Below are 14,485 nucleotides of genomic sequence, written 5' to 3' on the forward strand. Positions count from 1 at the left end.
GGACTGAAAACAGTGGCTAAATTTAAACCTAAAGAGTTAACTAGAATACACAATAGAAAAATTATCTACAACTGTAAAATAATTTTTCAGATTAAGTTGTTCACACATGCTGAGCTAAGCATTTGTTAGAAGGATCTAAATTGTGAAAAAGGCATTAAACTGCTGAAAAGTTCAGGGAAGAGGGGAGGGGCAGAGGGGGAAGAATAAAAATAAAAATGCAAAACAGTCACTTCCCCCATCCTACTTCAGGAAGAAATTCAGAGCTCAATTTAATTTGTTTTGCTCTGCAGAATATTCATTCAGTGAAGATGAATTCATATTTGTAAAATGGTCTTAATAGTACCACTTTTTGCAAAGTTCTCAATGTAATTTAGACAGCACATTTACCTGTTCAAGTCACTTTTTAAATGGGATAAAAAAAGTAATTCAAAAAGACAGAAGAAATGTTCTGTAACTCTCACTGCATTGAAACAAAGTTTTCAACAATCTGGTTAAAATCTTGGGCAACAATACAATAAAATACATATTTTACCCATCTTAAACTTATGATTTATTTCAGGAGGTACCTCGTAGGTAGTCCCATAGTGGCAGGTGTACTGGCATTGCCTGTTGGTCTCTGCATCCTGTTCAACATTCGTGTAGAAAATGACTCCGTCTCCAGAACAAGAAACAATCTGTTTGTCATTGGTGCATGGTAGGAACTTTGCACTGAAAATATTGGCTCTGTGTCCTGAGCGAATCGTTGTGAGAACCTAAATAACAAAGAAAAAAAGGAGGCTGCAGCAGGTCAGTGTTTTCCAAGCAAATAAAGGATGGAAAAAACTCAGACTGTTAAATCCCAGTTATGCACAGGCTGCCAGGGACCTACAGTTCAGTACAGCACAACAGAGAGGCTGCCTTTGCACCAAATTTCTTCTAAGAACAACGTGGTCTACAAGAGAAATTTGCTCAGGCACTTGCACGAAGCAGTCTGCAAAATACAAGGGCTGGAAATCAGCTGCCACCTTTGTTTTTGTAATACTGGTTCCAGAGCACATCAGGTTTCTCAAGGTGAAACATTAGTCAGGGTGATGGTGCAGCCACTCAGTGAGGAGAGACTTAGAAGATCTGGGATATTGTAAATGAAGAAGAATAAGGCACTGCAATCCAAGCCAACTTTGTAGACTTTAAAATTTCATGTTACTCTTAAAATCACTGTAAAAAGGAGAATTGATGCTTATAAGGAAGAATGTTTTGAAACCAGCCAAAAATAAATAAACATTTAAGAACTTGATTATACAGGGTAATAAACCAGGATTTCACTTAGACTCTCATTCTTCAACATTAAAGCAGAGAAACATATGATTTACTTCACTATCACAGCTGATTTTAAACACTTTGTGGTGACTCTTTATCCTTCCTCACATACTTAGTTTACCAAAACTGAAAAAAACCTCCACATGCTTTCCTGTGAACAAGTAAACATTATATTTTTATTTCTCCCATCTGCAGCACTTGAACCAAACTGCATTTTCACCACTCCCATTAGGAAAGAAATACTCACCAAGTTGTTTACAGTATGAAAATTACTTCCAAATTTCCACTCAATTAACTTAATCAAAGGAAGTGTTTTGCAAATGAAGTTTCTCTGTCAGTAGCAGCTCATGCCTAACAGTTCAGAAGTGCTATTTCACACCTTTTAAATAATTCCCACTAAAAAAGTTTAACAGTGAATCTGCATATTCTGAAAGATACAAAATATTGATGGCTGAAGTCTATTTTTGCTACTCTACCTAGATAACAGAAAATATGGTAATAAGGTTATTTGCCAAGATGACAGAATTACAACACAGTTCTAATACCAATTTGCTGCCTTTTCCTGTCTAGATCCTCTTACTCAAGCCAGAAAAAATTAATCTAACATAATTGTAACACTCATTAAAAATCACATCTCTAGTACATTTCAGGAATAACACTGATTATTGAGTCTTCTTGCTGGTACCTGCTGTTTTTTAATTGCATTTGCATGTACTGGAAAAAAAAAATTAAAAATCATCTTCTCATCTCCTCTGCTGTTACAAAAAATAAATAACTCAGCTAACTGTGAAAAATAAAAAAAGAAAACAAAAGATCTCCCATATTCCTCATTAGGCTTAAGTAGAGAAATGGTACTCAACAGAGGGAAAAAATTGTCCCATGAAAGCATAAAGCTTTAAATTGCAGCACCTTTTAATTACAATATTTTAATGTATAAAATTTATAATGAGCAATTTCCCATAGTAGGGTATTAAAATGAACTCTGCACAATAAATAACATTGAACATCCTTTATTTGCATGAAAAATTCTTACTCAGCAAGTCACTCCACCAACACTCACTTTGGAATATATCCATCATCCACTTCACAGGTGTCTTGGATACCTCTTTTCCAGCAGACCTCCCAGTCCAAGAGAAACCCTACCTAGTGACACTGATCTGAACTTTGTCAGGCTGACACCATAACTGCAAGGAAGAGATGAACTTTGGAAGCTCTGGCTTATTTGGAGAGGTGAGCAAAAGGGCCTTACCTATAGGTACAGGCAACACTCCAAACCACCACAATCCTTCAGGAAAGCAAACTATTATTTTCTACTCAAACTCTCTTCCACCATACCTTCTGTTTCTCCCACACATGTAATTTTTGAGCATATCCTCGGGGTTTAGTTGTCAGCCTCTGAGAGGACACAGCTCAGAGCATCTGTTCTACCAAACTATCAGCAGTTCCTTCAAGAGAAAGGTGTGGGACAGTCCCACTACCTGATGGATGCCAGCTGGCACTACTGGGAGTCTTTCAGTTGCATTGCAACCCTTATTTCAGTACAAATTATTCTCCATCCTCTTGCAGGCACACACAAGGCAATGTGGTTTTCATTGGAGTGAACTATTTTAATCAAGATTGGCACCCCAACAACATTACACAGAAAGACATTACGTACAAATGAATGTAAAAAAATACAGTATTTTAAAAGTGAGAGGAAAACAGTTTATCTGACTACAAGATTTCATGAGAATTACTGAATCCTATTGCTGTTCCTGACACTAATCTGTGGTGAGACCATGTTCCCTTTGTGCCTGGCCATGTACCGTAAAATGGGATAATACCAATGTCACAACGGATTACAACTCTCAGGTTTTAAAGTACTGTGAAGTTTTATTCCCATTTATATACACTAAGAAGTGCATGATATTATTTTTTTGCATAATAATGAATATCTGAAAACTGATATTTTGAAAAAACCTTTTAATGCCTTGAAAAATACTAACTTGCATCCTATTTGAAAATGACCAAGCAGCCAGAAACAAACCTACCTTTCTGCTGTAGGGGTTAGTAATGACCAGGTTGGTGTCATCTGAACCAGATAAGATATATTCTCCTGTATCATTCCAGCAAATTGTATTCACCTGCATGAATTTAAAAAAAAATTGTTTAGACTTATATTAATTCCATTTTCACTGTATTAAAACATCAGTACTCATCCAACATTACAGAAATAGGAGTTAACAAATTCAACTGAAACGATGTAATTTCTAAGCAGCTAGCACAAAAATAAAATTGTGTTTTTAAAACAAATTGATAAGGGAATCACCTGCTTCACCTATGGCATCTCAATTACTCCCTCTGCTCCTCAAGAGTTCATCAGGTAAATTAAGCTTCCCACGGTAGCCACAATTTTACACACTCAGGTGCTTTAATGTACCAAATCTACTCCATAGAGAGTTCTCTGAATTTGAACTGGAGGGCATCACAGTGCTCTCATTATTGTATCTTCACCATATCCAAATTCTGACCATCCATAGCTTTGCACTTTTCAGTGACCACACCTTCTCAGGGAAAAGCACTGCAGAATGCATCCCAGATCCCTTTAGAAAAGTGTGAGTATGCTGGGAAAGAAGAATCCTACAGTGAGGTACAGAATTGTATTGGGAGAGCTTTACAATACATTTCCTTATCAATTCTCCTTTTCACAAGACTGTGCTTAATAATGTGTCAGTGAAACAAAGCTGTGAAAGCACTCAAAATCCAGGAAGCTCAAAAGGTATCCTCCAAGCAGCAGTTCATGCACAAGCACCAAAGACTGCATGCAAGACCATTATTATTTCAAGTAAGCCTCTAAAATACCTTCAAGTGTCAAACTGCAGCCATCACCATTTTCTGCTGGCTAGGTTCTGTTGGCAGAACAGCTGCCTTAGTGTGATGTACCAGACTGGATTACAGAATTGGTAAAAACCCACTTTGTTCTGAATTATTTTCTTATGCTTTTTTTTTTTTTTTAATTAAAATGTTTCATTCTGAGTCCCCCCTCCCCAATAAAAATAATTTTTGTTTAAAAGAAATACACCAATTCTAGTTGCTGTTTTAATGGCAAGTTGAGTGGGGATTCGTTGCAAAATCAGAGTTAGCAGTTTCAGGTGGATCACATGGAAAACAGCACCTTGATATTCTCAGGTGGAGGAACTTGAGGAGAGATCTTGGTGTTAAACAAACATGCCTATGCCAGGGCTAGCTCAGTGCTCAGCAGCAGTCAGATATTGTTAGGATTTATTAGGAAATGCACAGAAGAGCAGGGTATACATCCATGCATGGCAATCCCACATGTCCCACACTACGCAGTTTGGTTCGTATCCCACTCCTGTATTCTCCATTTCTATTACTGCCCACTTGGAAAGAGAAATGATGACAAGCAATTACTGGGGTGCTCACAGATATCTAGCACTTTATTGCACAAGCAAATAATTGGTACTGCTCTAGGGAAGAGAAATGATAGAAGCTTATGACAACATGAATGACATGGAAAAAGGAAAAAAATTTTTTGTGGATCTTCACAGTACAGGAAATGGAAGGCCTTAAATGAAACAATTCAATGACACATGGCTTTTTAATGAAAATGGAAATCATTGTTATGGAACACCCTAAACACCAGAAGTGGAAGGATATACATATTCATCAAAGAGAAATGAAAAATTATCAGAAACAAAGGTGCAGCTTCCACCTCTATCTACCCATTAAAGCATGATGTGTTCTCCAGAACACCCATCAAATACTGTCTGCTTGCCCTGTCTCAACTTCCCTCAAAAATATGTGCTGGCCACTTTCAGGGCCAAGTTATCAGGCTCCACTGAGCTTTGGTATGACCTTGCATGGCTACTCTTATGATTTTATAACTCTGGCTGTCAATCACCAAGAACCACAATTTCAACTAGCCCCCAGAACCATCTATCATTGAAATAACCTGTCCTGACAATGGCTGTGCTCTAAAATGTTGTGAAACATTGCACAGCACTACAGCGAGGGCAAATACACAACCCAACAATGTTTATTTTCATCTACATTTCCTCTCAGGCAGAAAAGTATTATTATCATTGCCCTAAAGAAACCAAAATGCTAATGTAAGAATACAGGAATAGAAATAAGAATGAAACACTGAAAAAACAAGGAAGCTACTGAAAAATTTAAAGTCATGATATAAGAAATAAAAGTTAGCACAAAAAATTAAACAAATGGAGGGGGTGGATGTGTATATTTATGTACAAACCCAAAATCTGAAGGACAACAAAGCAGATAAATACTGAAGATGCAAAAGGGAGACAAGATTATCTAAATTGCAGCATCACAAGTCTACACAAGACACCAATCATTCTCCTCTAAAACTCCAATTTCATTGCAATGCTTGCCTCAGTTGAGCAATTTCAATATACCCTGCCCAGACCAAAACTGGTTCAAAAATAATCCTGAAGTAAGATGACATCACCAAGTTACTAGGGGTCTGTAACTAAACAGACTTCTATATTTTGTACCCAATCACCTTCTCAGCATTGCTGACAACAAGGAACTCAAAAAGTAAAAAAGTGTTTCAGTGAAATCAGCTTGGTTTGGGTTTTTTACAGAGACTTTCCAGTCCATATACACAGTGTTTAGTACAACCTACAGACCAACACCGAATAACTCAAATAAATTTGCATATGGATCACTAAAAACCCAGAATTTTGAAAAGTTCTCTTCTCATTCCATGGTAGTAAACTACTAAACTATAATGCAAAACAAGAATGGGTTAGAAAATTGCTTTTTATTTTGAAAAAGTTACATATTGTACTACCTGCACTGCCACTCAATACCCAACTAAAAGTATAATATAACAGTTACTATTCTGAGAGTTTGGAAACCTTGGGAAAGGGTGTCAGACCCAGAAGAAAGGATACATCAAACACAAATGACAGACAATTACTAACAAGCTAAGAAAAACCAAAGGGTGTGAAATTGGCTTTTTTCTATTAAGTACTCCACATTATTAATTGTACATAATTTTATTTGTCACTCATCTAGCCTTGCAAGGAGTCAGAGAGCACTTTTGATTCATTAGTCAATTAGTCAGATATAAATTTACTATCTCTGTGTTTTCCTCAAAGACAATGCGGAGGCAGTGCAGCCAATCCTTAAAAAACCAAAAAAGCAAAGTCCTCACTTCCATGCAAAGTGACCTCAGAATCAACTCTTTTGTGAATAGAAGAGATTAACAAAATACAAAAATAGAAGAAAATAAATAAAATATTTATTTATTTATATTAAATAAAATATTCTGGAGATATCCAGAATATCAGAAATATCCCCCAAGCAAAAAAGGGGGTAAAAAAGGCAGTGTTTTTCATCTGTGGAGTACAAAGTGAAAATTGTTTCTAACAAAACACAAACTGCCTACTGGTTTAAGCCTGGCTTTGAGGAGTACATCTGAAAAGGACTTGTGCCCCAGTGCCATCTTGAAGGAGATGAATGCCATGAAGGATGCTGCTTTGTTATTGATCTCAATGCCTGTACATAGAAATGAGAATTACTCCTTCAGGTAATATTCTTGAATTCAAAATGCAATATTTAATCACGTCAAATGCTTCATCTACATCCTGCATTTCAACGTTCCTCAGCTTTCACAGGACCAAACAGGAGAAAATAATCTGTATTTTTACTGCAGTTCAATATGGTTTAGAGTTTCTTTATCCTCTATTTTCCTCACTTCATTGCTGCTGGTCTAGATTGCTTCTCTTCCAACATTTCTCCTTTGGATTTAATCACTTCATACAGAACAGCTCACCTACCTCTGTACATCTCCTCATCTTTTTAAGCTCCCTTTACAGCTAACACGGAAAATGGCAAGTTCTGGCACACAAATGATCTTACTGAATTTGACCATGTGAACCTTGTTGAAAGAGGCAAATCCTGCCCTGGAAGGATGATAAGGCTACTGGCAGACATTAATAATTCTGTAGAACCAATTCAATTACTTCACACACTACTGCTAGAAACTGTGTCTTCAAACCAAGGGGAAAATGGGACTGTTTCAAAGAGAATTGTCCCTGAACTGAGGTGAAAATACTCAGATTTTAAACATAAGGTGTTATGGTAATATTACTGTTACAAAAGCATGGATATGTAAAGTAATTCATGGAATATTCCCTTCTTCACAGATATCCTGCCTGGGTATGATTATACACACAGTTGTATCTCCCACAGGATCTCTTCTGTCTTACAGGTAGAAACTTGGATTTTACTTTTATCCTCAATTAGTAAAAAAATTTCTTGCCTTAAGTAAGTTGTCCACCGTGTCCAATTACACAGCATGCTTTATATAGAAAATATAAGTCACAACTTATTCAACAGAACAATGAAAAATTCTTAAAAACACCAATCAATCAAACAGCAACCAAACAAAGCCCCAAACCCCTGCCATCCAACTTTTCTTAAAAAAATCCCAAACACCCAAAAACCAAACCCAGAAACTTTTTAATAGGACAATATGGCATTCACTCCCTATATTTGAAATGCATGCTGAGTCAATAGTTATGGGAAGAAAAAAAAAAGCCTAATTAGCAATGATGGTAATAAGGAGTTTAATCAGTACAAGCATTGTAATTTTATTTATGTGATTTATGTCACAGAATTTTTAAAAACAAATAGTAAGAAATTATACTGAGTGGTTGTTAGCCTTAAAAGTGTCCTTGCAAAAGACCACACAGTAAATGAGGTAAGAACTCCCAACAGCCCATTCCTTAAAGGTGGAGAATTCTGAGCAAATTTAACTTCTAAAGACATTTTTTCAAACTGTAGTATTTTAGTACTGTAGTACTTTAAACACCTGCAAATAATGTTGTAAGTTTACAATTAAAGCATTTTCCACCCTCTAAAACAATTAGGCCATATGTTAAAGCATACTTTCAAAGCTAACACAATCAATCAAAATTAGTTTTCAAATAAATATCCATCTGGTAGATTAAAGCAAAATCAACAGCCAACACCAAATCTGCCATTTCTATTACATGACACAGAGGCAGATAACTGAAGTAAAGATCAATCACTTAATTTTTAACAAATAGTGAACAAATAGTGTTTTCAGGTATTCTATTTTAATAGCAAAAAATTACTTTTTTTTGCAAGGAAATAAAGAAAAAATTAAATAAAAAGCCCTAATCAATGTCAGGAAAAGAAACTTTTAACATTTAATTTTAAGTATTTGAGGAGATGAAAAATGACTTAGAGAAGAAATTTGGAAGCAAAGTATCACTGTTACAATCTTGAATATAAAGATTACTAAATACACATAGAATCATAGAATTGTTTGGTTGGAAAAGACCTTACATCATCATTCTTGTAACATTTCTTGAAAGAAAAAAGAGAAATGTACATATTTGTTTCATTACACCAACACCAGGTACCAGAACATTAAACTTATAATGTAGTCAGCACAGGAAAAGTAGCTCACATTTTATACAGAGCAATTCTATTCCTGGCCTTTCCCAGACTTTGCAGGCTCACAAAAACACAGGCACATCAAAATCATACTTCTGATCTTGAGAAGGCTGGATGTTAACAACACCTGTTCCTTAAAACTACTACTGTGTTAGTTGAAAATTATATTGCTCCTCAATTAATTAAAAGTCCAAGCAACTCAAGCTAAAATAATCATTATGTTTGTACAGTTTTAGCAATACACATTAAAGTATGAAAGCTGCACATACATTTTCATTTTTTATAGAATACTTTCATTTTTCAGGCATCTTCTACAATAAATACTTTAACAACCATGAATTTCTGCTCTAATCCTCAAAGACAACAAGGCAGTCTCTTTGTCCTGAACCTTGTTTAGGTAAAAGCTTTATTTAAAAGGATATGTTTTAAAATATTTGGACCCCTTTCAAAAATTTATATTAATATTTAAATAAGCCTTTCAGGAAGGCTTATTTTTGTTTTCATTGCCTATAAGTCAGCATGTAGCACTTGATGATTTGCTTTCTGAAATTGGAAAAGAAATCACTCAAAACACTAATAAATTTTTAATTCAACACAGTATAACAACAACAACAACAAAAAAACCCTTCATTTCAAGGTTTAAGATGAGTCCTAACTGAAAAGGTAGGAATGTGTTTAAATGGCAGGAAAGATTAATTCAATCAGCAGTATACACAACATTAAGATACAGGATTGGGATTTTCTTTTCCTTCAAAGGTAAAAGTGTCAGATATTCAAGAAGAAACAAATAGCAAGATATTCAGATGTAAATCACAACAACCAGAGTGGTCCTACTCAGCTTTAATACACAAATGTAAGATATTTGCCTTCTTAAGCTGAGGGACTATTACCATGGCAACAAAATCACAATTTAACAATTTTTAACAAATAAAAAAAGCAACAGGTGACTTACACATCCATCATGCACATTCAAGGTTGCTTCAAGTTTTAATCTTTGGATAAATTCTCTTCTCCCTGTGAAGAAAAATACCAATTACATAATTTTTAAAAACTGAAGTAGTTATAACCTGCTAATGACCATTCACAGGTAAAAACCTAAATGGTGAAGAAGGAGTATACAAATTTAAATCTTGAACAATTCATACGGTTCTCATTTTACAAATCCTAATACAAGCAAGACATTTACTGGTTCTTCCACCACCTTTAATAAGAGTACAGAAATGGCAAAACGAACATTTCACAGGTTCACAGGCTGATGCTCCCTCTAATAGCAAGAAAACAGAAATTAATCCTGTGGTTATTTGCTTCACTTAGCTGAGAGGGAGCAAATATACCATAGTTCAAACAGTACAACCCTTGCATTTGGAAAATTAACATTTCAGACCAGTAACATTCCATTTCATGAAAATTATGTGAAAAGAAGAGATGAAGGATAAAGGTGAAATCTATAAACACATATAAAGACAAAGCCCCAGGAACTTTCATGTCCTTACACTCTATGTACAAACTGATTTTACCACTACACTCAAAAACATTACTGTACTAAACACATGAAGAGGGAAAACTAAAGTATATTGACAAAGATGTGGTCTTTTCCTGAACTACATATTTAAACACATGGCTCCAACTTTCAGGTTATACTGAACCTAATATTCCCCAGAAAGCACTCTCAGAAAAGAAAAATACTGGTAAACCTAATATTTTTAACTTCAATCCCAGAAGCTCTTAAACTCAAGGACCATTAGCCCTTTTTAAATTCTCTGTTAGTACATGTCTCAGAACAAAATTCCAGGTAAGAGCATCAGACTGTAGGCCTATGCCAGGCTGCATTGTTTCCAAATATGTAACTGTGAAATTCACTCAAAAATAACCTTAAAAACCTAGAATCAGGAAAAGAACAGCAAGAGAATCCACATCTGAAAAATCTTACATTTCTGAGCTTCCTTTGGCCCAGCTCAAGGCAGAGCCATGTCAGTGCTGTCTCTGGCAGTGTAGCACATATTTAGAAAAGGAGTTTCTCCTCTCTCCATTTGCTTCCTCTGAATGCATTTTATTTCTCCTATACATTCTCCAGTCCTGCAAAAGAACACCTGATATCCACACCTGGTCCCTCCCCACCACCTGTCTGGAAGCAGGCACCGAGCAGCCCTGCCCCACTCCCTCCTCCAAGGCCAGGACATCCTTCCAGCAGCACCAATTCCTGTACCCCATCCAATGTTCCTACAGCTTTCCCTCCATCAAAAGGTCTTAGCTAGATACCTCAGAGTTGCTGGAACTAGAAGCCACCTCCAAAATTCAAAAATCACTCATAACACAGCTGAAGTACCATATTAGATGAAGATCATACTTTGGCAAAGTATTTTTTCTGTTTCAAGAGAAGGTACTTAGTGGGTGAAATGGTTATACAGTACTTACATTTAAAGCATGCCTGAGCCAGCTTTAAAAAGATAAAAGCCAGACTTCCCTCATGCCCTATTTTATAAACACTGAAGTTGTGACATCTCCAGTGCTACAATTTCTGTTAACCAGGAATAACCATAATTAGAGAAGAATTAAAATACTGATATCTTATGCACCATGCTCTACTAGCAAGAACATATGCATTCTTCAATCAGGAATACACACCTACCTAGGTCACTATGTTTTCTTTGCCGCTTCTCCTTACCCATTTTCCCCCCTCCAATCAAATGATTTCTGTGTTTTCAATGAAGATTCCTACTTTGAAGTTAATTTGATTTTTTCAATTGCTTGTAAGTAAATGTGAATACTGAGGTGTGAAATATCACCTGCTGCATGCTCAGGTATCACTTTGCATAATAAACTTTAAAATTTGCTTCTGGGGTACTCCTGTAATGCAAAATACAGAGCAGTAATGCACTACCTCCAACAGGACAATTTAATTAAGAATTGTATACTCCACAGATCAACACAAAAATACAGTGTTTGCCAGACACACCACACTTCCATTGAAGAACAGAAAAAAATCTGATAGCAGTGCACGATTGTTGGCCATTGCACCACGTGCATAAAATACACGTGGAACGAGGTGATGTCTGCAGAGCAACAGGCAGGTGCTTGCTGAGAATCCTGTGAAGGTGCTTCAATATATTGCTTCCTATATTCAAATAAGGTCTAGGACATGGATCAAGTGATCAAGCTGTCATCACCAAGGTTATCTCACTGGACACATGGGGTTTGTTCAAAACTGCTAGAGGTGAATTTGCTAACAAGAACACGGTAAAGCAAAACAAAAAAATAAGCCCTGTGAAATTTCAAATGGCTGTGATGACCGCCCTGTGTTTACATAGCTGAAATTTGCAAAGCTGTCGAGCTAATGCTCCACCCACCCATTTTCACTAGTTATGCACCAAGTGAAGCCTCAAGGTTCAGTGCTATTCTCAGTACAACGATCAATAATATTCTCAGTTTTTAGCCATGCACCTATTCTCACCAAACACTGTGCACTACTGAAGCCTCAAGGTACAGTGAAACTCTCAGTGCAGTGATCAATAATTTTTTTCGAAGCTGGAGACTTAGGGACCATTCTGTGTATGAAAGAAGCCCCACCTTGAGTCGTTCATGATACAAATTTAAATATGAGAAAGCAGGTGAATGAGAAGCTGCAGCTGTTTCTTTGTAACTTTGTTTCTTCAAAACATCCACTGTGCACAAGGTCAAGCCAAACGCTGCCTTGCAACTCCCACTTGGAGAATTACCCAGCCTGGGTGTCTGGGCAGAGCTCTAATCTCACTTCAGGGAGCAATACCAAAATAAAACAGCATCCCTTGCACTCCCCACTCACAGTCCTCACGACACCATTTAGGTCACAATCCTCAGTTTAAGAATTGCTGATCAGGTGCTTTCTATGTGCCTGTTTTGGCAGAGACACACATATCTTTCTTTTCTAACTTAGTCAAAGTTGTTTCAGAACTGATGACAGCACACAAGTTAGACGCTTCAAGCATGCAAAACCTTCATATATTTAAAACTGGGCTCCAAAATTTCCCCTTGAAGAAGTACAGATCATTTAGTGATGAAGATTTAGCTTTAAAGCACACTTGTGCTCCACAGAAATATTAACTTAACTTTGATCCAAAGCAGCACCAACATAGGATAAGACATTAAAAGACAGCCCTTATTCAGTAATAGACCCCATTTATCAAATGAACACTCATTTATATCAAGCTGGCTCTTTGCAAGGCCAAGTCCCTCAGCGCTGGCTTGCTGTGACATTTGGAATGCCCTAGTTTAAAGCTGAAATGGAGCCAGCATCTGTTCCCAATGCAGAGCACATGTTATCCTGCACTCTGAGTGCATTTCAAAACTTCTCTTGGTTTTCAAAGGTACAGTTTAGGCATTTCTGAAGTAACCCCATTTGTATATAGCTCATTTGGCTGGATTAACTACATAAAACTCTTCTGATCCACATCTAACCACAATTTTTCCAGCAACCAGAATTCTCCATATACTATAAAGCAAACAGGACTATACACAATAAGCACTGAATTAATTTCCATCAAGGTAAGTTAAAATTCTTGAAGATAAATTACTACCTTAGAAATCCCTTGTTAGCTATGTAGGCCAACACTGGCCCTATTTTATAGTCATTGTGACATAGGCTCAAGCAATTTATCAAAGGAAAGAGTGAACCAGCAGTACTGCCAGAAACAAATCCATGGGTGTGATCTCAAATCCTTCAAATAAGGCTCTGTGTTATATTTCTTCACTCTTCTGCAGTACTGCAAAAATGCCAAAAAATTATAACTCTTAGCTCTGTCAATGTTTAAAAGACTACTTTTCAAGAGACTATGATCAACTATTTCATTATAGTTTAAGTTCAAAGCAGATAACTAAAATTATTCTTTGTTCATAATGATACATCACAAAGCCTGAAAGAATGAACACTACAAAGAAAACACAAAATATTTTTTATTGTCTACAAAGAGACTTCTTTGCCATTTTAATATGTGAGTTTTGCTACTAACCAGCCAGCATCAAATAACTGGGTGCTAATCAAGCCTGTACTCAAATCCTAAGATAGGCTTAAGTAATGAGCTTTAGGTATTAAGAAACACAAAATTTCAGATATTATAACACCAAGAGAGAAACTACAGAAGACAGGACACTATGCCCTAAATTATAAATCAGCAAGCCTATAATATCTCTTGGTGAGTACATTAATACAAAATCTGATCTCAAAAAACCCACAAACAACAAAAACAAAAAACCAAACAAAAACCCAAACAAATCCAAAAAAGAGATCTACTCAAGTTTCAGGAAAAAAAAATAGTTCAGCAATGTTATACATTTTAGGGTAATAAATAAGCATTTTGAAAAACCATTCTGTTTAGGTTTGCTTCTAGAGAACCTGCAAAAATAGGTTACTGTAGGTAAGATCATGCATAAGATGTGTTTGGTTAGCACTAATGGCTGTAATTAACTTTGAAACATCTTTTGGATACTGAAAGTATCCACTCCCAAATATAAGCCTCCACTGGGCTCCATAACTGGTAATGTTACAAGTATTTGGGCTTTAAAACAGTGTCATTGATTTCTGTTTGATATTTACCATGGTTTATGCCTGAAAGATTTCATAAAATTCAGCTACATTAATACAAAGTGTTTAAGGTGTTCTCAGTGACAAAAAATGTGGGATAAAGTACAAGTACCTTTTTCAGAGAAGGCACGTTATCTGTGCTGTACTGACTGGTGCTAAGTGCATTTCATTCACAAG

General features: G+C 36.2%; 1 protein-coding gene across 8 annotated transcripts in view; it reads right to left on the reverse strand.

The window, feature by feature from the left end:
• The window catches only part of DCAF6 (DDB1 and CUL4 associated factor 6), a 74,338-nt gene that overhangs the window by 50,088 nt on the left and 9,765 nt on the right, over nucleotides 1-14,485 (reverse strand). For all 8 annotated transcript variants that reach the window (XM_039713117.1, XM_039713116.1, XM_039713118.1 and 5 more), the window contains exons 2-4: nucleotides 9,704-9,765; nucleotides 3,327-3,419; nucleotides 567-752 (exon numbers count right to left, since the gene is read on the reverse strand). In XM_039713117.1, the coding sequence (XP_039569051.1) occupies nucleotides 567-752; nucleotides 3,327-3,419; nucleotides 9,704-9,765 (341 nt within the window). The remainder of the gene's footprint in view (nucleotides 1-566; nucleotides 753-3,326; nucleotides 3,420-9,703; nucleotides 9,766-14,485) is intronic.

This window comes from Passer montanus, unplaced genomic scaffold, assembly GCF_014805655.1.
Source record: "Passer montanus isolate IOZ18808 unplaced genomic scaffold, ASM1480565v1 scaffold28, whole genome shotgun sequence".
NCBI classification, from domain to species: Eukaryota; Metazoa; Chordata; class Aves; order Passeriformes; family Passeridae; genus Passer; species Passer montanus.